The 24,563-nt window shown below is 46.8% G+C and overlaps 1 protein-coding gene across 1 annotated transcript in view; it reads left to right on the top strand.

Moving 5' to 3' along the window:
- ARHGEF33 (Rho guanine nucleotide exchange factor 33) overlaps positions 1-24,563 on the top strand; it is a 36,811-nt gene that overhangs the window by 6,931 nt on the left and 5,317 nt on the right. Inside the window, exons 2-13 of the mRNA XM_030490730.1 lie at positions 4,281-4,435; positions 7,536-7,585; positions 13,670-13,834; positions 15,466-15,587; positions 16,230-16,372; positions 17,720-17,779; positions 18,968-19,180; positions 19,821-19,950; positions 20,882-21,014; positions 21,834-21,917; positions 22,804-22,887; positions 23,688-23,836. Of these exons, the coding sequence (XP_030346590.1) occupies positions 4,414-4,435; positions 7,536-7,585; positions 13,670-13,834; positions 15,466-15,587; positions 16,230-16,372; positions 17,720-17,779; positions 18,968-19,180; positions 19,821-19,950; positions 20,882-21,014; positions 21,834-21,917; positions 22,804-22,887; positions 23,688-23,836 (1,355 nt within the window). The 5' untranslated portion in view covers positions 4,281-4,413. The remainder of the gene's footprint in view (positions 1-4,280; positions 4,436-7,535; positions 7,586-13,669; positions 13,835-15,465; positions 15,588-16,229; positions 16,373-17,719; positions 17,780-18,967; positions 19,181-19,820; positions 19,951-20,881; positions 21,015-21,833; positions 21,918-22,803; positions 22,888-23,687; positions 23,837-24,563) is intronic.

Genomic DNA, 24,563 nt, shown 5'->3' with positions numbered 1-24,563 from the left:
GACATACAAGGGTTCCTACTTACCTAGACTCTGCTGTGAGCTTATGACTTGTTCACTTCTAGCAAAGGCAGGATTTGACCAAGCAGCCCACATCCAGGGTCTTAAGGCCAAAAGTCAATCCTATTTTCCAACCCCTTTCTGCATGCTTTAGGAACAAGCCTGACACTGCTCAGTCAATTCAGGCTGACTAAAAGCCTTGTCCCTGGTAAGGACAATGTTAACAGCTTCCCTACCTGGCAGTCAGGGAGAACAGAGGACAAGCCTTTGCTCCAAACCATGGTGAGGTGCACACTAAAACATATTTGTTTTAGTGATGTGGAAGTTTTGCTCCATATTTCAGCAGTTCAGAAGAACCAGTGACAGGCAGGCAATGTTACATATCACGGAGTCCAGCAACAACCCCTAAATGTAAAGTAGCCCCTGTAATGCAATGATTTGATGTAACAAAGACCTGAGGAGTGACTCAGGAAATTGCAGTCTGCAGCTAGAGGACACACGAAAGACAGTTACTCCGTAACTGTAAATGGGGAAGATTTTTGGACCCACTTAACCAAGGTCAACCTACTTTGCAGTGTGGTCATATAGCAGAGCTGGTGGTGCTGGAGCAGAGGGGATGGCAGCATCCCTGGTGTCCCAGTTTCAAACCTCACTCCTGAGCTCTGCAGAGGACAGAGACGGTGCTCAGACATTGTCCTTGTCTGCGTGAGTCTGATGTGGAAGCTCCTCAGTTAAATTTCCACTGCTTTGACTTCCCTCTATAAGGAAAAAATCACTTGTCATAGTAGGAACTCACAGTGTTTTTACAAAACAAGAGATGAGATACAATGCCAAAGGGCATACCTTCCAGCCCTATGTGGCCCTGAGTTGTAAGTGCATGAGAACAGAAGATAGGTAACAGGACAATGACACATCCTCATACAAGCACTTCTTCTACAAAGTATTACTTCGCTCTCATTAAAACCTCATGTAGGTTATTTTTTTCCCTTTCAGACAAACCTCTTTCTTTGTCATCACCTGTATCAGCAGAGGGGGGAATGCCCTCCTGTGAACTTCTCCTCTTAGGTGCACCGCCCCGCATGACAACTGCAGGTTTCCATGTACTAGTGGAGGGTAGACACAGGTACTCTTTGTGTTGCATCCCTCAGCCTGAATCATCATCTGTGGGACTGATGGCGTAGCCCTGGTGATGTGCTGGGTAAGGGAACATGCCCAAGTGGGACCTAGATAGAGACACAAGCATTTTGAGACCTCATATGGCCTGGGAGGAGCTGGTGGAAGTAGAGAGCACTTGGAGGAACTGAATTGTTCTTTAATTCTGTCTTTTCCTCACCTTGGATGTCTGCCTTATGCATTGTTTCCTCATGCATTACCACAGTACCCTGACTTCCCCATTGAAAGCTGTGCAGCAGTATGGGTTAGGTACTCTCATTTTGGCATTCTCCCACAACAAATGGTTTTGGTACTGGCCGGGTATGGTCACCCTGCCCTGTGAAAGCCAGAGGTATCAATGTCACATTGTCACCAGAGATTTAGGGATCCCCAGAATAATTCAGCCACTGAATAGTAAAATTATAAAATCTTTAAGACATGCCATGCAGTTAGTGTATTTAATGTATATTAATAAAACTAATTCCATACTAACTGAAGTTTGTTAATTATTATTATTAATAGATAACAGTTATACACTGCTATGTTGCTATAACTGACATGGTAAAACATTAATAATATAAAAGCAGAATGGGTAAAAATATGTACGTTTTTATTGAAAAAAAAAAAGTGAATTTCCAGCAAAAAGCTGTGCAAAAGTTTATCACAGAAGAGGTTTATGTTTCTTTCAGAAATGTTTTGACTTTCCTCTTTGTTCCTTTACCCCCAGCATTGCGAAAACAGTTCTGAATTTTGAAAAAAGTTCTCAGTGTTAAACAAGCGGGTCCCAATAACAAAAGTCTCATGAATTTGCTATGACATTGACTAGTCTAAGCTGGAAGCAAAGTTTAACAACTTTGCTACTAAACAAGCTGCTACTGACGTTTAAGCTGAAGGTCTGTTTCTCACAGAGAACCAGACTTAAGTACCTGCTCCTCAAAACTGCTAGAGAGGAGGTTCAGCTACTTTAAAAACAACTGCATATTTATGTCTTTCAGAAGCAAATAACGTTCTTGCTATTCTGGATATCTATCAGAAAAGATATTTATTTATTTGTTGATTTATTCTGCTAAAGAGGACTGGAGCACACAGCATAGGAGAGGCTGAGGGAGTTGGGTTTGTTCAGCTTGGGGAAGGGAAGGCGGGGGGGGACCTACAGCCATCTGCAACTACCTGACAGGCCTTATAGACGAGGCAGTTGGGCTCTTCTCACAGACACAACAAAAAGATAAATTACTGTGGGCACAAGGTGCAACAAGGGAAACCTTGACTGGCTGTAATGAAACACATCTTCCCCATGGGAGTAGTGCAGCCCTGGGACAGGCCCAGAAAGGCTGAGAAGTCTCCAGCCTGGGAGATACTCAGACCTGGACTAGATGTGGCCCTGAGCAATCTGATCTAGCTTTGGGGTTAGCCCTGCTTTGAGTCAGGTAACTCCAGAGGTCCCTGCCCATCTAAACTGTGCCATCAGCCTAAGAGACTTCAGAACAAGAAAATGACTTTTACACTATCAATCAGCTGATAGAGAGCAGATTACATAAACTATTGCATTTATCTCACTGTAACCAGGTGTCCACTAGAAGCTTTCCTGGCCTGTTTGTACAAAGCCCACAACCAAAGTCCCTCCACCTTTGCTCAGATTTTCCACGTGTCACCAAAGGATCCTCTGTCCTGAGAAGACAATGGATCTTCCTAGGAGGAGATCACATAAGCAGCTCTCTTACAAATAACACATTTATCCTTTCACTAATCCTCAATCTCAAGAAGATGCAAACCCCCAAGTCGCTCCAGCACTGTGCTCTGGAAGCCTTTCAGTCCACATCATACCCTCAGCAGGAGGCTGGCTGTGTATGCTGTTGGCTCTGCCACTCCCAGCCTGACCATATGAGGCATCCCTTGCCACAGCTCAAAAACACAGCATCACCCCATCTCAGGGGCCCTGATGGTGCTACCACCCTTCTCCCTCAGGAACTCCACACTGGAAAGCTGTCAGGTCAAAAGTGTGTGGCTCCCAAACTACACTCCTGACTGCACCAGAAGCAACTGCTTCTGCAGCCATTTCCTAAAGCCACCCAGGGCTCTTGCATCTTTTGCATCTCTCCCATCTATTTAATGCTATTTGCCTTTCTCTGTGCCTGCTTCCCTGTAAACATCACCCCAGGCTTCTCCAAACTGCAACCCTCCTGGCAGAGCTGTGTCAGCAGAGCTTTGTGCCATAATTACACTGGCCCCTCCAATCCCATTATCAAAGCTAATGATAACTCACAACAGCCTTGGGCATATCTATGCCAAACAGGAATGGAGGTGTGAGGTTATTCTAGAGTCCTAAATCACACCTGGTTTCCTAGTAAGGCTGGACAAAATTAGACTTGAATTAAACCCTGGGGAGAGGAAGCGTGGATGTGGGGCAGTGCCCATGCTGATAAGAGAACCTTTAGCTGGTGCAATCCATTTTCTTGGGGTTCTGTCTGAGCCATTAATCAGGCATTATCTAAAGACTGTTTCCAAAGTCCTAACTCCATTACCAGACTGATGAGATGCTTTACCAAGGGATTGACTAGGGCACGTCATCATGCTCTATTGGCCCTGGTTTCCAGAGAGGCTGCACACTGAGGTGCCTTGCAGCACTCCTGTGCCTCCAAAAGTCAGGGAGACAACTGGCAGAGAAAGCAGTACAAGAACCTCCAAAAGTGCCAGCAGGATTGTGCAGCAGCATTGTGAAGTCAGTGTCTCTGTGTCCCAAACACAAGTTTGGAGGACATTTTGGATTAGTTGCATAGCAAAAACCTGGTTCTTTGATGCAGAGCACCCATGCAAGATGTTTATGTGCTGCCATTCAGAATATATCTCATTTTGCTTCTGTGTTCATACAAGCATCATCTTGCTGAGCAAATAGTCTCTGTGGGATTACACAGAAACTCTTAATCACCCATCCATGTAAGCACAAATGGCCTTGGGCTGGGAGGGAAGTGTTTGCTTGGACTGGCACCCACCCTGCTTGTGAAGGCACTGTGAATCCAAACAGACCTTTAGGATGCCTCGTTCCCTCTCAAATCCCTCTTCCTCTGCCCTCTGTTTTCTGAACTTTGAGCACCTCCGCTCAATAAACCCTTTCTGCATCTTTCTGCACTCAGGGTTCAGAACAGCTGACCCATCGCAGGGCTCACATGTGGGCAGCTCTAAGCCATGGGATGTTCCCAGTGACCAGCCAGAACCCTCCAGAGTAAGGACAGGAGTCCCTGCAAGGACGCACACCCTATAGCAGCCATGGACTCAAACAAACAAGAAGGTAAAGCATCCTCTTATTTCACTTCTTGATAGTATGAAAGACAGCAAGGAGGAAACCTGCTCTCATATGACCTGTCTGTTGCCAGCCAGCCCCCTGAGAACACCTCTTAATCAAAGCAGCTTTAGGCAAATGTTCCCTTCTTTTAGTTTCATAGAAATATCCGGGGTTTGAAGTTTTTATCTTTTATTTTATAAACAAACACCTCCCTGTCCCCTATGGAAAATATCCCTATGGCATATGTAATGTCCAATGTGGGAAGTCATTCCTGTCTCTTGCCTTGGACCTATCTCTGTCTTGGGATGTAGAGAGGCTTCTAACTGTCCAAAGCTATGTCTTACATGAAAGCACTGTGATGACCATCTGCTTCTCTCTCCCACATGCTTTGTTGCAAGGGGTTCTTGCTCGCCTCAGTGCAACAACCCAGACTTCTGCACTAGTCCTGATCTTGCAAGCACCAGGATGCATCCAGGCCACACTTCCTGCATGCAACCAGTCCTGCTACAGTCAGCAGCACTTCTAGAAAGTCTGCAAAGCTCAGAGGTTTCAGGTCCAGGGTTTTAGTGGTTATCAGCTTTAGGTGTTCTTACAGAGGAATGTGGGGCTGATGGTACTTGCTTTCCACCCCAAACCCCTTTCAGCATTGTCCTCTGCCTTGCCACCTCAGAGGTGACTATGTCCATATGCTGAGGAACTCTTGAAACTATGAGGAGCAAGGGGAGCAAATTTAGGAGCGCCCATAACTCAGGTCAGGAGAGAGCCTGGACCATCTCTTTACCTCTTAGAAGACGCTTAGAAGACACTCCAACATTCATTTATGGCATTGGTAGTGGAAGAGTTAATTTCCCTACTATTATTATTCTAATTTGATAAATTAGGTCTGTGTACCTCGGCCCCTGCACTACAGCAGCCTGGAAAGGAAATTAACTCAGAGATCTTTTCCAATTAATTGGTATGCCCCCACGGGCTGCAGATGTTCACTGCAGAAATTGGGAGATAACCACAAAGCCCCTTTCTTCCCACAGGGCAACTGTGAGGAGCCTCCTCTGCTCCAGCTTTTAGCAGTGACTTTATAGAAATTATCTGGGTTTTGACTGGGTACATGCAGACAGTGCTTCTGCTTCTGCTCATGCTCATGGCAATGGTGGGAGGTAAAATCACGGTAGGGGGGATCCTTTCCCTTCTTCTGGTCTTGCTCAGGAGCAGTTCTTTGCTTTGAGTGTGTCCAAGGACATTACAGACTGTTCTCTATCCAAACCCAAATGAAAGATCCCTATAGACTTCTGCAGGGTTTGGGTCCAGCCCTTCCAAAGAAAATGTGAGGACAGACTATAGCTCGCTCTTGCTGCACTGCTACCTGACTCCTCCAGCCCTCCACAAAGCTCAGCATTCAGTATGTTCATTACCTTGCAAAAACAGCATCTCACTGTCCTCCAAGCATCTGGTTTGTATTGTGCTACTGATTAAGAAACATGTCTTCTTGCTCTTTTTGGGTCAGCCATTACCATCCAACAGTAAGGGTCCAGCAGTAACATTTAAACACCATCTGCCTTGTCAAGCCTCAATGAGGCACCATGAGAAAGCTTCATCATTCACCTGAGGTCGAAAGTCAGTTTCTAGTTTGTGGGGTTGCAGAGAAAATTTGGCCCCAGAAGGGCCAAAGCTGAAAATGAAAACAACTTGTCATTTAATAGATGAAACTTGGGACTTGGGCTGATGAGATTTCACCCCAAACAGCTGGCACTTTGGGGTCATGGTTACTTCTCCCATTCAGCCTCCTGCCCCTTGTTTTCTGCAGGAGGAACCTCAGAGTATATTCTCTAGAGGGAATCACTGTCTGACCCTGCAACCCAACCCCACTGCTGTGAGACCAGCAGTACATGGGCAGAGAGGGGCACATGATCTCTCCTCTGTCTGCCTCTCACTTCTGCGAGTCACTGGGGAATTTGCTCACTTTCCTCTGAATCAGGACAAAACCTAGAGACCAGAACAGGGCCAATTCATAGGTGCCCTTGGCAGTAACCCATATTCCCCCTCAGGGGGTAAAGAAATCAGAACGTGGCTGTGCCTTGGAAAGCTCTGACTTCCAGGCTTCAGCTTTCCACTTCATGCACTGGCTGACTGCATAGAGTCCTCTCTGCACCCTTTTCAAGCCTCTGCAGGACTAAATATCTGTGGTGTTAATGGCCCAGGTGGGTAAGGGACCGAACATCTGCAGCCAGCATGGAAAGAGGGAGCTTGGCAGCCCTAGAATTGGGCATAGGATCACTGGTCATGTCTGTGACTGACAGCAGAGATGGGTGAAGCAAATTCTTTGAGGCAAGTGGCCTCATGAAGCGACATTGCCAAGGGGAGGTGATCCAGATGCGGAACTGGGTGGCATGGTGTTTCCTGGGAGCGAAGGCCAGTCAGGGAGCCTGACTTAGGGGATAACATGGGAAACAATGGCTATTGGACTGCAATTCCCTCGAAGCACAGTAATAACTTCTGTTGGATAACTGAAGGTTTCTGCACAGAAAAGAAGATGTTAAAAGAGGAAATAATACATTTAGACTTTTTGCTTTCAATCAAGATCCCATTAATGCCTAGAGATAGTGTCTCTGAAGTGTCCAAAACACTTCTACAAAATAGGTATAAGCTCCTCCATGAGCTAAGTCTGTTAACCTAGGGCTTAAAATATACAGATCAAACTTTTGTGGAAATAATAGAAATATGTACAAATATAGTAAAGAATAAAATTCACAGTTTCACAAGAGAGAGGGATCAGTGAGGCTTTAGGAGGAAAAACCTGTTACTTAAGGCTGGTGCACAGAGCTGAACTTCACAGGGAGCAATGTAGCCCTATTGGCACATATAAGGTTTCTCACCTCTTCACCTAGATCAGCTTTAGACAGACACAGGACAGCAAATGAGGTGAATTTAATGTCTGTTTTATAACTGCAGTTTATTTTATAAATGATATGGTGTTCACACCTCCTGAAGTAAGACTTGAGTCCTTTAGAACTGATTTGTACCTCAAGAGGGACTTCAAATCCTCCGTTCGTGTTATTTATAGCAACCATAATAAGTAATTTTAATTGACTGAAGTTCTTTATTCCCACAGGAGAGACTGAAAGTGTGCCTGTGAGTACCCCTGCAACACAGATTTCCCAGGTAAAGATGAGCAAAATGCCCTAAATAACTCCAAGAGTTTAAAGCGTTACTAATAGATAAATAGTAGTTAAAAAGCTAAATTAAGTGGAATGAAAATTGGAGGCATGTACAAGGAACATGGCAACTAAAATGTGCGCACTGCATGAATGAATGTTATACATATACATATATACATCTTGGGCCTCATCTTAAAAGACCTTCCAGTTGTGTTTAGACAGGTGATACGTGAGCTCAGCTAATTAACTAGCTGGCATCATTAGCACCAATTAGAGAATGTCAATTCACTGGGCCGGAGGGAGATTTCATGGCTAAACCTGATTAACTGTCCCAGGAGCAAGGATGTGTTGATTGACATGGGGTGGGGGTGTCTTCCCCAGCAGGGGACCAAGTCTCCTGGGGGGCTCTGGGTTATCCTGGCAGCCTCACAGCTCCTTGGACCATGGGGTGCTCTTCTTGCCTGATAATCCAGACCAGCCGGGCTGGCCAGAGCCTTGAGTCTTGCTGCATGTCTCCGTCTGGCTCCCCAGCCAGGAGCTTGGAAACCCTGTCTTTGAGCCCATGTTGCTTCAAGGCGATCAGGACTTCCAGAGCTCTGTGGCCACTCTTCGTGTTGACTTTCTTGCTGCAACCAGCCACTAAAGATGCAACGAGATTGTCTACACCACAGCCCAGGGAGCATCCTTCCTGTAAGATGCAGTTTCAGTGTTTCCACAGTGATGTTTCCTACGCATTACCACTCTGCAGGAAACACAACAGAGTTTTGAGCATTTTAAGCTTTGGTCTGGTTCAATATAGAACCACACTCTGAAAGACAAACATACCCCTGGAAACCCTGACTACTTGAGCCTTCCCTTGTCACTGTTGCAACACTAATGCCTGTAATTGCTTTCAAGTGCACCATGGCAAGTGGAGAAGATACTGCCTTCTATTAACTAGCCAGTACTTCTCTTGTCGCATCCTCTTTTCCCATCCAGGCAGCTCCAAGCAAGAGCTGTGACTGGATGGCTGAAGAGCCCGGCACAGTGTATCCAACATGCATCCACAATGGATCCAACATGTTGGGACAGCGTTCTGGGAACACCATGCACACATGTTGCTTTCCAGAAACACCTTGCTAAGATGTGGATACCCTAATGAATCTTTCAATGCAAGTTACCAGCTGCTGTCCCCTTCTGCTTCAGCAAGGGTGCTATGGACACTGCAGTTACCGAAAGAGACTGCACAGACATGAATCAAGAGCCAATAAGTGCTTGCAGCCCCCTTTAAGCATCTCCATCCTTCTGTCCTTACCCTGCTGTTCTGCCTTTACTCCTGTCATCCTTGCCTAGGAATATAAATACTGGATATACTCCTAGGGCCAGGTTCTATGCCACTGTAAATAAGCACAGCTCTGCTGCTTTCCTGCTATGAGGCACTGCAAATCTTCCTAATGCTTGGCTGTGAAAGTGCTGCCCTTAGACGCAGGAGTTAGTAGCTGTGCTAGAAATTAGTTGTTCACTGGTAAAAGCATATATCATGCAGCTCAAAAAAACCAGTTCCCAGCTTAGCTTCAGGCAGCATCCTCAGGCAGCCCTCTTTTTGAGTGATAAAATGTTTACTTTCTTCTTCAGGTCAGCTACATAAGATGATGTGCAAAGTGATGGACAGTAGATAAGGTGGACAAAGTAACAGACAGTACTCCTTCATGGCTGCAGAAGGTTTTGCTCTTTTCTAGGATATATTTATAGCAGCAGAAGTATTCCTGTGCAGAATTTCTTCATCATGAGCCTGTTTTCCACTGGTTTTGACAGGCTTCAGCTCAAGGTCCCCGAGGGCAGGCCCTGTTCTAGTGTAAGGACCCTAGGGCAGCTGCCAAGGGCGGCAGATGCAAATAGCCACCCCTTTGGAGACATAGAGCCCTGGACAGCCTGGCTAGTGCTGAGGGAGATATCTTGGGACACAGATACTCATGGAAGTAAGGGTTCCCTCTCACCCCCTCAGTGGCAGCTAGGGCAGCAAACCCAGCCCACCAAGGCCCTGCCCTCTGCTTTCCACTCCAGCCATTCCTTCCCTAAGCCGTCCCTGTCTCCTGGCCACAACCACCTTCCCTGGGTGGCCTCAAAGTCTGAACAAAGCTTTAGATTGCATGGACAGTCACTATCTATTGCAAATGGCTCAAATTGCTGGCACCCACTGAGGAAGGATAGGGAGGCTCTACAGTTTTGCTGTCTCTGGTCCTGGAAGCAACATCAGTCCTGTTCACCTTTTGAGGACAGTACTACAGGTGAGACAAGTAAAGGCTCAGCAAAGGAGACTTCACAGCTGGTTTATATATACATATAAATAGCTCCACTCTTGGAAAGTAAAGTCAAAACCAGGCTGAGAAATGCTCATCGTATGTCTTCCAGTCTCACCCTTCTCCTCCTCTCTAACCATCACCAGTTCCTCCACGTGGTCACAGTTCCCCCATGTTGGGAAGTGCTTACTCCCCTCTCCAAGTGGACTTCAATAGAGAGTTCATATTTTTGTTGGGCTGAAGGACAAGTGAGAGTCACAAGTGACTGCTTCTCAGTGTCCTATTAATCAGTCATGTAAAGAGAGGAGAATCCTTCATTTAGCTATGGGCAGCTACCCACAGAGCACAGCACAGTTACTTGGTCTTGTTAAGAGATTTTACTTGCATGGCTTTTCCACACAGAGCTGAAAAACATCATGGGAGCAGGTAAAATGGGAGTCATAGCCCACAGCAAAGACATAATCTGCTAAACATGCCTGGTGCTGGATCCCTCAGTGCATTGCTTTGTCAAGTTTGAGGGCCACCCTCCAAAGGCAAGTGGGGACTGAAATTTGTTTCTTGACCTAAATTATTTAGATGCCCAAATGCTTTTCTTGAACAGTTCTTGGACAGGTTCTGAGGACTCCCTATGACCATGCAGATTCACTTATCCTCTAGGCATTAGTTCAACTCGAGTTGTTAAGGTGTGTTCCTTAACTTCCATAACTTAAGTATTAAGGTGTGTATTTATTCCTATGAACAGGTGAGCCAGAGCAACACATTACAGTTAAGCTGTTGCCAAGTTTCTGTGGTAAATTTTAAGATCTGTCTATTCTGGTATGTGTTGCACTTTAGAAACACTGAATTGGTTTGACTTTCCAGGGGTTCACAAACCTGTGAAATGTCTCTGGTCCTGTAGGCATCATCACTTGGGCAAGACATAAGCATGAGCTGATTCTTCAACAGCTTCCACTTTCTGTAACAGCTGAGGGGATTTAAAGGGTTGTTTTCTACAGCTTGTCGTTAGAAATGAGCTCAAACCAAAATCCACAGCTCAAGCACTACACTGTGCTTGGCAGGAGTTCAAAGAAAACGTGTTGTTCCTGTACCACTCAATTTTGGATCAAACTTGCATCCAGTGCCACAAGGCTCTCTGTATTTCCTTTCTACGCTCTGAGCGCTGATGGCAGTGGAGTTCTCAGGGTTTCAGCACTGCATGTGCAGCCATACAAGCCCTGGCAGATGTGGCCGATTCGTGTTGCTTGCTGCTTTTACCCATCAAGCATCAGCAAAAGGAAATGCAAGTGCAAGATGCATTTCAGAGTTTGAAATTGCCACTGCAAGCTGCATGGGGCCAAGGAAGGATGTACCAGGCAGGGCAGACCCAGGCTGGGGCCTGGAGCACGAAGGATACACAAAGAAACCAAGCTAGACTGTGACTGCAAGAGTAGATTGGCCAACAATGAACACCAAAATAACAAGTGACTTTCTGCTCTTGGATGCAAAGCCTATTTTATTCTAGTCCAAATCTTTCTTTTGAACTGAACTCTGCTTTCACAGAGCATTTCAGTGCACAGAGATACCAAAGTTTCTGCAGTAGACCCTTTTTGCTGACTTTTGCTGATGTCTAGCAGTTCTTGAATCTGAAACCTCTAGATCAGCAATGACTCCAATCCCTGCACCCTGCACAAAGGATCTGTCTAGTTTACGCCCATTCTGGAAGCGGAGGATACGGCCAGGCTTATGGGCAAAAACATTTCATTTTGGGTTATTCTCCCCAGACGTTGCTATCTCCAGGGCCAGTTTCCAGACTGCTCCACTTTGAGGCTGTGACCTCTCCATCCTCAAGCAGATCTCTAAAATGGGTAGCATAGGATAGAATAGAATAGCATATTTCAGTTGGAAGGGACGGATCTGATGAATGACCCCTTTTCACTTGGAGGAAAGTGTGTGATGCCGAGCCCTGATGCAGGCTAGCAGGGAGACTCTGCCTTGGCAATGGCAGCTCAGTGTGGAAGTGTGGCAAGCACCTGCAAGCAGGCATGGGAATATGAACATTTTGCACTGTTGCAGCACTTGGTATCCCCCCACATCTCCAGGCATGTGTGTTAGGATGTCTGATGATGCTAAGACCATCTGGCTCACCCCCCCTTGGCTGAGATATCAGAAGCAGTATGATCATTGCCTCCCCTAGCAGCCATGGCCCCAAGCAGCCCCTCTAATCTTTCAGGCTACACTCACAGGGTGACAATTCCTGTGACACAGAAGTGTCACAGGAAGGTGTCCACTGTGGCCAGAAAGGATGGGCAAAGGGGTTGAACCAAGGGGTCTGGAGCTCCAGCTGGCTTGGGGAGTCAGGGCTGACTGCCTGAGGAGGGAAGATGTCCTCAGCCTCCTGCTCCTCTCTGCCCTGTCCCAGCTTGCCAGTCCCGCTCCTCCTATCCGGGCAGCTCTGGGAATATGTGTCCAGCCAGACCAGTCTGGGGACTGTGGGGTAAGCGCTGGGGTAGGAGTGGGGATGTCAGGCAGATGCCTCTGTAAAGACACTGCCAGTCTTGATCAGAGGAGGATGGTGCATGCCATTGCCCCAAGGTATCGGAAGCCATCTCTGCTCCATTTACAGGACTCAAGCGCCTGAGTTCCCCGGGGTGGCTGTCCTCTTACCATCAGTGCTCCAGTTTTGGACTCAGTTTATAACCAGATGTTAGGCCGAATTTCTGTTGTAAAGGTAAAAACCACTGGTACCGATGTGCCTTGGGCTGCGACCTCGCCATGGGCTTTGTGCAGGCAGAACGAGCTCCTTGCTCACAGCAGTGGGGCAGAGTTCAGGGCTGCCAGCCCAAGCTGCCCCTGAAGAGGGTTGTCCCCACTTAGCCCTCTGCAAGCCGGCTGCCTCCCCTCACTGCCCACCTCCACACTGCCTTGTCTGCTCGCTGTGCCAGCCTGGCTCACCCTGCTCTGTCTCCTGCTTCACCCGGCTATCAACCGGCTGCCTCCAGCTTAGGTGGTCAGCTCTTCCAGCAGTGCTAGGGCCTCTAGGGACAGCAAACAGGGAGAGTGGGCACGGTGACACTGTATGCCAGGGGAAAACCTTCCCGCTCCCTCCCCATCATGAGTTAAAGAGCTGCCTCCTTGCCTGGAAAGGGCCCACTGACCAAGGACAGAGCTTCTCCACAGCCCTTGGAGAGTAAGGAGGTGTTAGAATCATAGAATAGTAAGGGTTGGAAAGGACCTTAAGATCATCTAGTTCCAACCCCCCTGCCATGGGCAGGGACACCTCACACTAAACCATGTGGCCCAAGGCTCTGTCCAACCTGGCCTTGAACACCGCCAGGGATGGAGCATCCACAACCTCCCTGGGCAACCCATTCCAGTGCTAGACCTGTCTGGGGAGAGCACCAGCCCCACAAGCATGTGGGGGAGGAGGACTTTCTCCAAAATGGACATATTCTTGATTGCTCAGCTGCTTTGGGGTTTGATAAATCCGGCTGCTGTTACTGCAAAGCACCTTGGCATGTTTCAGGCTGTCCTCTCCTTCTACAGACTGACAGGCTGCAAACTGCCAGGGAGCCTGGAAAAACTCTAAATCTAAAAGGGGCATATTGACTGCCCAAGACAAACACATCCTGCCCTGTACTGAGGCTGCAGCAGAGGCCAAACCTCCCCCCATGTCTCCCAGCCATGACAGGAGGAGGAGAAAGAGGACAGCACCCTACAGGATGGGTTACACCCAGCCTTCGTGCCACTCTGAACCATGGGTGACCCTCGGGGACACAGCCACCTGCATCTGGGAGGAGGGACTGAACCCACTGTGTTTGTGGTTCCTCTAGTTGCAGGCTTTAGCCTCTGAGTTGAAGGCGGGTTTCACAGAAGCAATGCAGGAGCTGTCACGGATCCAGCATGGCGAGTACGCCCTGGAGGAGAAGGTCAAGAGCTGCCGCTGTGCCATGGAAGAGAAAGTGGCTGAGATGAAGAATTCCCTCAACACGTTCAAGGTAGGAGTGTGACCCGCAGCGGGGCTGCATACCTGCCACATTAGCTTGGGCGGCACGGGGCAGAATTCCCCTGCTTCCATCAATCCTTCCTGCTTGCAAAGAAAATGAGCTGGCAATTGTTTCAGATATATCTGGGGCACTTCCTTTGGCTTTGTGCCTCCCTGACTACTCCAGCCCAAACATAACCCATGCCCTGGCCTGTTGAGCCTTCTCGATGGGCCATGAGGCAGTGCTGTGAGCTACCCTGGGCACAAGCAACCCTTACTCACAGCTGCACATGCAACAAGCATATGGCCTGTTCACAGGCTGCTGCTGGGCCTCTGTGCCATACCTCTCCCTGGGTCAGGTCTCCTGCATTTCCTGCAGAAACCCAAGCCTCTGGGGAGCAGGGAATTAACACAAAACCCTAAAGCCTTTTGAAGTTGCATTCCCACATGGCTGGGAGGAAGTGCTGCCTGGTTTGATCCAGCCCAAGAGGATAAAGATAAAGGACTGGAGAGAGAGCCTAGCATGAAGGCTTCATGTACACTTTAAACCAACCAGCATCTCCATGCAGAAACTGGATGACTGCCTGTGAGGAGATGGGCAGAGGAACTATTTTATTGTTTTTATGATAAATCTTCCCCATGGGGTTTTGCTGAGTCAGTAATACCTTGTGAAGCTAAAAAGGGCTGCTTACTGGAAAAGCCCGTTCCTGACGCTGTGACAGGGAGACATGGATAGCACCAGGCAAAAGCAGCCCTGTGGTCCCAGACAAGCAAAGGAGAAAACAAGAAGTGTAAGGGCACATGGCAGAGGTCTCAAAGCAACCAGAGGCAGGGTTACCCAGAGCATTGTTATGAGGTGAAAAGGGGTTTTAAAATCCAGATACAAGAAATTATGCAAGTAACAGGAGGGGTAAAAGTTGCTCTCTCTGCCTGCTGCCCATGTTGACTGTCCAAATGTTGAGCTCCCAGTGAAGCCATCTCCTTACTTGGGGAAAATCCCATGCCTTCAGTTTACGAAGAACTCTTTAGTCTCTCTCCTCCATCCTGCTGCTCACACTGATGAAACCTGCAGGAACTTCATGCATCAGAGAGCTCTACATCCAAGTAAAGCTTTATGGAAACTGCCTGAGGGAGGATGTGCTGACAGGGAGGTTATGGAGGGCCTCATTTCCCTAGGAAAGCAGGCTAAAAAGCCAGCTCCAAGGCCTGTCTGGCAAAAGCTTATACATGTGAGTGATAAAACTGGGATCTGAACCAAGTGAAACACATGAATACATATGCTGGAGAACTACAGAGGGAAATGTGCTTCCTCAGGCCCACCTCTAAATGCCATTAAAGGCAGGAGTCCTACCAGTGCTTCTAACTGGTGGTGGGTGAAGCACTATGTCTCCATCTCCTACCAGGGTCTTAACCATGTGACACCATGCTGGCTTGGGTGAGTTGCCTGTAGTTGAATTAAGGATTGCCATGCAGTGCATGTCATGTATTACACACACTGGACTTGCAAAGGAGGAGTGTCTAATCACAGAGCCACTCTCCCCAGCACCCCGAAGTGTGTGTAGTGCACGCCAGCCAGCATTCAAAGCAGTGCTACGCACGGCTGATGGGCACCCTGGGAATGCTGTGCTTTTGCCTGTTCCTCAGGAGGAGCTCAGCGATGCAAAATCAATGATTGAAGAAATCAGTGCCAAGCAGGAGGAAATGCAACAGAAAATTGAGCAGCTGCAGCAAGAGAAGCGGCGGGAATCACGGAAAATGAAAGCTAAGTAAGGGCACGAACTCCAGGGCTCTGGAAGTGCTCATTAGCAGCGGCGTCTGTTTTGTTAATTTCCTTATAGCTTAATGTCTTAATCTTTTCCTGGCTGGACATGTGTATCAACCCTGATTACTACTGGAAGCTCTAGCCTGGTAGGCTCCTGATGGCGCAGCCACGCTCTGCTTTCCTGTCACCAGCCTTTTCTTCTCTGAGCAGGGTCACACAGGAACATGTCTGCATGCTGCTGGACCACACTGTTGCTGTGATGAACCAGACAGCTCATCCACCTTGGCCCTGATAAGCCTCCTTCTAAAAACTGATTTTTGATGATGAGTTTACAGCTGCCTTGATGCAGACACTTTGCAAATCTAGGCTAGCCCCTTAGCTAATTAAGCCATTTAATTAGATGAAATATGCTCTGCAAAAGAGCAGATCTGAAATAACCTATAGCCAGTGGTAGTTACTTCCAGAACATTGTTCATGAACTACATCAAAGCCAACTCCCTCAAAGCCAACTCCTTTCCTGGTCTCTGCTGGAGTTGTCCTACTTTTGACTCTGTGCTTGTACTTACACTATTGTCTGCCACAATTGTAGGAGCTTCACCTGTAGGATTCACACTTTCCAACTGTCTCATTCTTTGTATTTGTACAGAAGAGCACAGAAGGATGATCACGGGTCACAGACAGTGCCTACACCTCTCCAGGGCAGCCCATTTCGATCCATTAACCTCCCAGAACCTGTGCTGATCAATGAAGATTTTACAAGTCTTTTACACAACGTGACTTATGAAAAAGGTAGGAAACAGAGCGGGCAAATGCAGTGCCTTCTTCAGGGAAAAAATCCAGAGAAAGGTCATTAGGGTAAGAGGACACCAAGTTTTTCTCAGCTGCCAGCAGCACAGTAAGAGAACTGGGGTGCTCCCCCCAACAGCGCTGCTCCTGAGTCTGTGCACACACCTCAGCAGTGTCTCAGGATAGCAACCTTGGTGCTGGCTCAGATTCAGAAGATGCTGCTCTGTGAACACTGTCCCAAAATCTTCCTTGTTTGCCCTCTCCACGGAAATTGAAGCAGGCTAGACCTCCTTCCCTGTAATGCTAGTGGCACGGACACAGAGCCAAGTAGGAGCCCCTGATAAAAATCCTACAATCCGTGGATTTGTTTCCATGTAAGGGAGCAGGGCACAGAAAGGAGGATCACAGGGATGGGGCTGACAGAGAACACTTGGTGTCATTAAAGGGCCATACCAGTGGTTGATTTGACAAGGGGATACGAGAGCTGATACATTTACACACTAACTACTGGTGTCACTGCTCTTTGCACATACAAAGTGCTAGGAGAACCACTGTTAGCTGCAGAAGCTGCTAACCCATAGTGTTAGGGTTACACCTTGACCAGGAAAACCCTTTCAACTCCCAAACATTTGTGAAGGTTGGAATCAAATAAAAGGTGTTGGACCAGAGCATTAGACCCTCTATTAACTTTGAGGGTCTAAACTGGTTTATCACTCTCTTGCTGTTCAAATAGGAACACACTAAAAACATACATATTTAAAAAGTCAACAAAGGCAGAGATTTGATGAAAACCATGTGCTGTTTTCTACTCTGTTCTGCTCAGAATCTGGTCAGTCATGGCCCCCCTCTGCCCTTCTCTGAGGTGGTATGTTAGCCCTCTCCCTCACATCCCTCTTGCACATCCGTAACTTGCACATCTCTCACCCACTTCTCCCACTGCCCCTTTCTTTCCAGTTGTCTCACCCTCCACTCTTCAATAAGCTCCTTTCCACCCAAAAAGGCAGCCTCTGTGCCAGGTCTCCATCCTCTTGTTCTGCCTGCTGGGTGCCTTCCGCCCAACATGTACCTACTGAGCAAGGACAAGCTAAGACTGCTGATGTTCCTCTGCAGACATACAGCACCAAGAACAGCAGGGACCCTACCTTAGCCTGCGCGCAGGTGCTACTGAAACAAAGACCGCAACAAGAGCCACAACAGTAAAGATCCTCCTTAGCAGAGCATCTAACAGGGGTGTTTCCATAGCAAGAATGTGAAAGACTGGAGGATCTAACCCTGTTGACTAGACTTGGTAGGAGGAAGCCTGCTCTACAGCTGCCTTCTCTTGTAAAGTTTCTCTTTGTTCTTCAACAGTGTCTGACACCAGGATCATGCCAATGGGAGAAGGAAGTGTGAAAGTCGTAGGAGGTCCAGGTAGGAAAACATCGAACTCTCAAAACCCAGTAGGACAATGGGTCAGTGAGAGTGCTTGCTTCACTGCACTGAAAAAATACTTTCAGGGAATGCGTTTCACAGGAATGTCTTCCACTTTGCCATGTGCGTTCATTTTCATACTTGCAGTTGAGAATGAGAGCAAACCTGTGTCCTGAAGTGCCAAATACCTGACAGAAGACACAAATGATTGCTATTTGGCAGGAAAAGCCTTTCTGCTGCTGATCTTGCAGATTCTTAGTGCATTTGCAGAAGGCAAGAATTGAGACTTACTAACATGGCAAAAAATAACGAGAGTGCCATTTTGCCACTTGGGAAGAGATGGTCTTTGCAGTGATCACACACTAATAGAACTGGTGAGGTGTTTGTTCACCCTCCAGCTTCCAGATTCCTTGTAGACATCTGAATAGTAACATAGGACTTTCTCCGGCAAAAATAAGAATTGTTCAGAACTAAAAGGGTGTAGTAAGGGGACACTAAGGATTCTGGCCAGCAAAAGGACACATGAGAACAACCATTAGGTGTTTGCACTGTTCACTAGAAGCACTCAGTGTTCTGGATGGCTCTTCTGCTGGAATCCACTTGAAAATAAAGAGAACAAAAGCTACGGAAAATGGTTTATTAAAACCCAAATTAAAAGCATTTGCATTAAAGCAATTCCAGCCCTAATGCACCTGCACCCTCCCCTACTTTCTCTGTGATTTAATAGCCTCAGACTGAGCCCTGTTGCTGCTGTATAATCACATCACACGAACAAAAATTTTAAGAGCCATGACAGTTTACATCCATTGAGAATGGCATTTAAATCCAAATTATAATAATACTTCCTGTTTCTACAATACCTGCCATGTTACCAAGTGTCCCAAAACCCTAAAGTGCAACCATACTTGGAATATATGCTTTTTCTTTTCTAAACACACCTGATTTTGGACCTTATTTGGCCTGAAAATAAATGCTGGAAGAGTGCAAACCTTGTTCTGCCAAAGTGCTTGCCAACTGCACTTCTGTTTGTAAATTAACAATACAAGGCTATAGCCCTTGTGAAGCACAGAGGGCGCTTCTAACTCTGCTCCCAGTACTTCACATGGCTGATAATGCAGCTTAGCTGCCTGCTGTAGCATAAACCGTTAACTGAGATATCAAGATCCATTCAGCTGCTTGTCATTGCAGGAGCAACCATAGAGACAGACGACAGCCTGAAGCCATCCTTGACAACAGAGGCGCAGTCAAAAGTGCATCTGCCATCAACAGTGTGGAAGCAGCCCAAGGACACCAAGGACTGGGGAGATGAATACATTTCAAAAGAGCAACCAGAGAGAGGGAAAGACATGGGCCAGAGCAGATACAGCTCAGCTGACATTATATGTGAACCCTCTTTGGCTGGTAAGGACAGAGTGGAAAACTCCGGCTAGAGAGGCTCAAAGCTGCACTCACATCTGGTGTGAGCTGGTCAGTAATCAGCTTGTACAGAGGGAGGCACACAAGCCAGTTTCTCCTGCTAGGAGGGAATGTCTCAGGGCCTCAGTCTCCAAGACTTCCGGCCTTTATGTTTGCTGGTCTGTGCTGTTGACAGAATTGCTCTGCGCCCCGGACACCCATTCTTCTTTCCAAGACCTGGCAGGTTTAGAGTACTGATGGGATTGTGACAGTGCAGTTGCTTAAGTGGGTGAAAAATACAGCTTCTCAGTCTACAGGAAACTGGATGTGAATCCCCAGTATGAGTTGCTTTGCCTTTGATTGCTTGTTTTGTTTTTCTTCAAAAAATTGGTATTCATAGGGGAAAACACATTTGCTTTGGAGCTTTCTTAGCAAACTGTGCCTCCAAGTCATGTCTGGGGCATGCTGCAGCATCAGGCTAGAATTTTATATTTTGGGGAAAGGAAACACACAAACACGAGACATCAGTATCACTTTTTGACAGTTTCTCCTCTCATGATTTAATGTCAGATCACAGGTCTAACATGAGGCTGCCCTTGAGGTCAGCATTTCCTTATTATTAAACTTAACTATTATCTTCTGGAAGCCAAAAGGCAGAACATCGCTTTGGAGCTGCTGGAGTCAGAAAGGAAGTATGTCATCAACCTTTCCCTAATCCTGAAGATCAAGGCCACGTTGCAAGGGCCAGATGTGAAAAGGAGCACCAAAGAGAGAAGGTATTTGACTTAGTGTGCTCTCTCTTTTGAGGTTTTTTTCAGTCAACATTCCTTCTGCATCATTCTCTCTCCCACTTTTCTTTCATCTTTGAACACTTAGAGCTTATTTCTAGTTGAAAATTTGAGGCACTGGAAGGTTTTTGCAGTGATTAAAGACTTTCCTGCCTGTCCTTGCATTTTGTCTACCTTGCATCTCAAACCATTTCACTACTACGTCATTTCAGTCTCCTTCTGAGTCCCATCAGTCTCCTGTTCTTTCACATGCCTCCCACATCCAAGGAGTCATTTGACACAAGTCCACTGTGGGACATGTGGTACAGGGGTTGATGTAGACTTATTTAAGCAGTTTCATGACACATACAGTTCAAACTGAAGCATGATAGTCTAAAGTGAGTTTTTATTTTCACTCTTTTTCCCTGGAACCTTTCCATCTGGCAAAATATTTTGATATTTGACATCTTCATTCTGATTCTGGATGAAATCAGCATGAAATGACAGCAAGGCAGTAGCAGATTTTGAGTAGCTCTGCTTCAAAGGTTTGGCTTGTTAATGGGCTTGACAAATGAGACAACATACAAAGCTGGGGAGCTCTCCTCCTAGCACTCTATGGGATGGCTCAGGACCATGGTCGTGCTTCATTAGCCATAGCAGCGTGGCCTTGGGCTTTTTAGTTCTACAAATTCTGGTCAGCTACACAATGCACTGGAGAGTCAGCCTAAGAAACCTTCAAAACACTGTAATAGTAGTCTACCGGAGAGGGTACCTGCATGTGTGTAACACCCAAAACAGGGCTTCCTGGTGCAGCTGGGACTCCAACAAAAGTAGTTAAAAATACCTGTGTTTGAAGCACTCATGAATGCACACTTCAGCAGTGCATGCTTAGGGGTGAGCTTCTGCTCTGTGTAACCAGTCTGATATAGTCTCCCTTCAGTTTCTTCCCCAACTCTTTGCGGTACCTGGTCCAGCAGCATGTCGACTTACTTCACGCTCTGCAGGAGCGAGTCCTGAGCTGGCCACGACAAGGAATTCTAGGAGACATCTTCCTGAAATTAACAAATGATGAGGTATGTTACAGACCTCTCTGGACTCTTCTGCTATGAATCATGGTGTGGTGCTGATGGCCCACAGGTGGGCCAAGGTACATTGCAATAGAGGGGCTGTGCTGTGAAGCTGTGGCTAGGGTAAGACCTTTCAGCCAGCCTCCTTTGAGCAGAGCCCCAGTGCATGGCAGCCCCTCTGTTGTAGCACTTGGTTGGTCAGGGAGCCCACATGCCAGACCCACCTGTGGTCATACAGCCACACAGCACAACCCTATAATGCACGAGACCTAGACTTGGTTGAAGGAGCCACACAGGAGCCTGTATAGCTTGGATGTCTCCTTTCACAGCAAGGGTGTGAAAAGAGTGTGTTTCTTGTGCTCCCCTCGCCCAATACATTTTGCTAATATGACAAATGGGTGGGCAGGCCCCTTATCCTATATAGTTTCTAGCCTCAAGTAAAACAGTACATGCTCCTCAGGGTGGAGGTCTGCCCAAGCCCTGGCAACCAGTGGGACCTCTTCAGGAAGGGTGTGTAAAAACTTATCTGATGCTTTATAACTTTCAAGATCTTAACTAAGAAAAGCTTCTTGCTCCTCAGTCTCTGTACCTCTCCCATCTGCTATAAAGCTTTACAAACTGTGCTCAACAGCTGAATTAATTTTATTAAACAGCCTTTCTTGAGAAAGTCCCAAGCCCTGAAAGCTTCACGCAGTTAGCAGCTCTGCTGTGCTGATGAGCTCCCAGGAATCATAGTGAAGAATCAATAGTTTCACGTTCTGACTGGCTCTATGACCAAAAATCTCTCTTAACTTTCTTTGTTCTTTTCTTCTTTCTTTCTGTAAGAATAATTTTCTGGACTACTATGTTGCTTACCTGAGGGACCTGCCAGAATGCATCTCTCTGATCCATGTGGTGATCCTGAAGGAGGTAAACTTCCTGCCTGCTTCACAGACACATACAGCAATATGCAAGCCTGGATCTCTTCCTGTTATGCCTGCCCACAAAACAGCTCCTCTGCCAATCCAAACTTGTTCTGTTACCAACTACCAGTTTCTCAAAGGTTTCCATGGCTGACATGCACCTACAAAAGGAAGTTTTAATGTGCTCATCACTGTGTGTAACCAAAGATGGTTTTGCTGTGACATGAAATGTCGCAGATCAAACCTCCCAGAAAGCTTGTCTATACACATGCTATCCCAGTCAGTGTCTCCCGGAAAATGGAGGACTCATCCAAACAAGGAGACCAAGAGTGAGGCTGTAAGTGCCTTAGAGAGAAAACAGCCTCTACTGTTCAGCTTCAGTATCTGGTCTCACACCCTTGATTCTTAGTTTAAATTAGGAAAGTTAAATATAAAGGTAGCTTTAAAGTATGATAACTAAACCACACTAGATCGCTTCCAAGACATTTTAATTTAGAAGTCAATCAATTAAATTTTGTTCCATTCATTTGAGCCTAAACTAAGAAATTAATTCTGAACAACAGTGTCTACCTGGAGTTCCAATGAAACTTCACTAGTGGGCATTAAACATACAGCCCTACTTAATTATGCAGGAGATTATCTGTGAGCGACACTCAACCTAAGGAATGTCATCCTTAGGACTAGGATTGCTGGTGGAAGGAGTTGCAAACATTCTTTCCAGAAGTCAGATGAAGACTTGATGTATTGTCACACACAACTGCCACTTGATTGGTGTACTCCTGTTATAACTGTTCTACCTACTTACAGCATAACTACTCATTAAATCCCAGAGCCATTTAGAAGCACACGTTTTATGGGTGGGAAAGACTCTGAAGTTGCTTTCTCTATTTCAGGTAGAAGAAGAAATCAAGTCTGATCTCTACATTCTGTTCTTCCATATAGTCCAGCGAATCCCTGAATACCTTATTCATCTACAGGTAGGGCCCCAGGATGGAAACTGTCTTGTTGAACTCTTATCACTACATGTGACTTTAATTCAGAGTTGGTATCCAGGCAGGAACAGGTACAGGGCTTCTAGCTAACCCGAGAGGCTCTCTGAAAAAAACCCCAACCTTCTGAAAGGGAAAGTCATCTGAAAATGGCTTATTTTTCATCATTTTCACCTGAAGCTTGCTTCTATTTGCCGGTTTCTCCATTTGGCCTGACAGAACCAACTTTTGTCCCCTGGAAGTCGAAAGTTCTGGTGCCTGCTGCTCTGAGAGAACAGGAGGCCAGAGACGGGGCACACATACTGTGAGCTCTGACCTAACTCCTGTAGCAGAGCTGGCTTCTTTGCTGAGTGGTCCACAGGCCTGTTAGCTGAGAGTCTAAGAGGGCTAGCGGTTCCTCAGGCCCAACAGTGTTTCCTACAGAGACCTTGCTGATAAAAAGAGTTCTGGTTCACAGGAGGATTATCTGAATTGTACTAACACGTTTCAGGCAAATGACACAGAAAACAAGCCTTATAAAAACAGAGATCAGTTTATTCATCCAGTGCTAAACTCAACCAGTGCATCACGCACACATCCCATGGTAACATTTACAGTGGTTACTTGTGTATACCAGGAGGCAGACCCCAAGTCCCTCAGAAACCGGTGCTGCCTAGAAGAGGTCCCACCATGCTCCCACAGAGCAGTGCCATGGGCACTCCAGAGCACTAGTCCATGGTCCCAGTAGCACCTCCCCAGAAAGGGTTCAGAGACACCCTCCAAACAGCCTGCTCTCCTCTATGCCCCAGAATGTCCTGAAGTTCACGGATCAAGAGCATCCTGACTATTACCTGCTGCTGGTGTGTGTGCAGCGCCTCCGGGTTTTCATCTCACACTATAGCCTCCTCTTCCAATGCAATGAAGACCTGCTTATACAGAAGAGGAAAAAGCTGAAGAAGTAAGCACAACATCAGCTCATTCTATCACCAGGGAAAGGGAGGTGTGGGGGAAGCCTGGAAACAGGAGGTTTAGATCCAGGTGAGATCAACAGGCACTTGCTCTGTTGAAATAAAACAAAGCTCTTTGCAGACAATGCTGAAGAAGGCCCACCATTGGCATTTGTCCTCCAAACTGAGGTCAGATTTGGGGTGGGCCCTTCTGTCTGACTCTGAAAGTGAAAGGAAAATCAGTTGAATCCTCCTAAACACAGCAGCCATGTGCTTCCTGGGAACATTTGATTCTTTAAGCTAATGGCAAAGTTACTTCCCAATGGGAGAATACATGGCGACTTGGCTGCTTTGGCAGTTTGGGGCCCTGATGAATGCGAAGACTGTTGCCTAAAGCCCTCATAGGCTAAGACTGAGAGAAACAGTGTTATCTTACCTTTCTGTGGGAGTGGGGTGGGAGAAACAAAAGCCTCCCATAACCTGTTGGACATGATCTGTGATAGAAATGACCCTGAATGTAGATTCTCAAGTTGTGGTTTGGAAGAGTTCCTTGAAATCAAGACTTTGGACTAAAATCAAAATCTGTTTGCTTTTGCTCCTTGTGATGATTCACTGGGGAACTAGATCATGATCAAACTTCAAGAGAAGCTGCTGAATCTGGAGGGTGGTAAAGGGGTGGAGCAGACTGCTGGGGAGGGACTGCTATCAGGAGAGGCATTAAGCACAGGACAGAAAGCA

Source organism: Strigops habroptila, chromosome 6 (assembly GCF_004027225.2).
Source record: "Strigops habroptila isolate Jane chromosome 6, bStrHab1.2.pri, whole genome shotgun sequence".
NCBI classification, from domain to species: domain Eukaryota; kingdom Metazoa; phylum Chordata; class Aves; order Psittaciformes; family Psittacidae; genus Strigops; species Strigops habroptila.
This window is presented reverse-complemented; position numbering and strand designations above follow the sequence as displayed.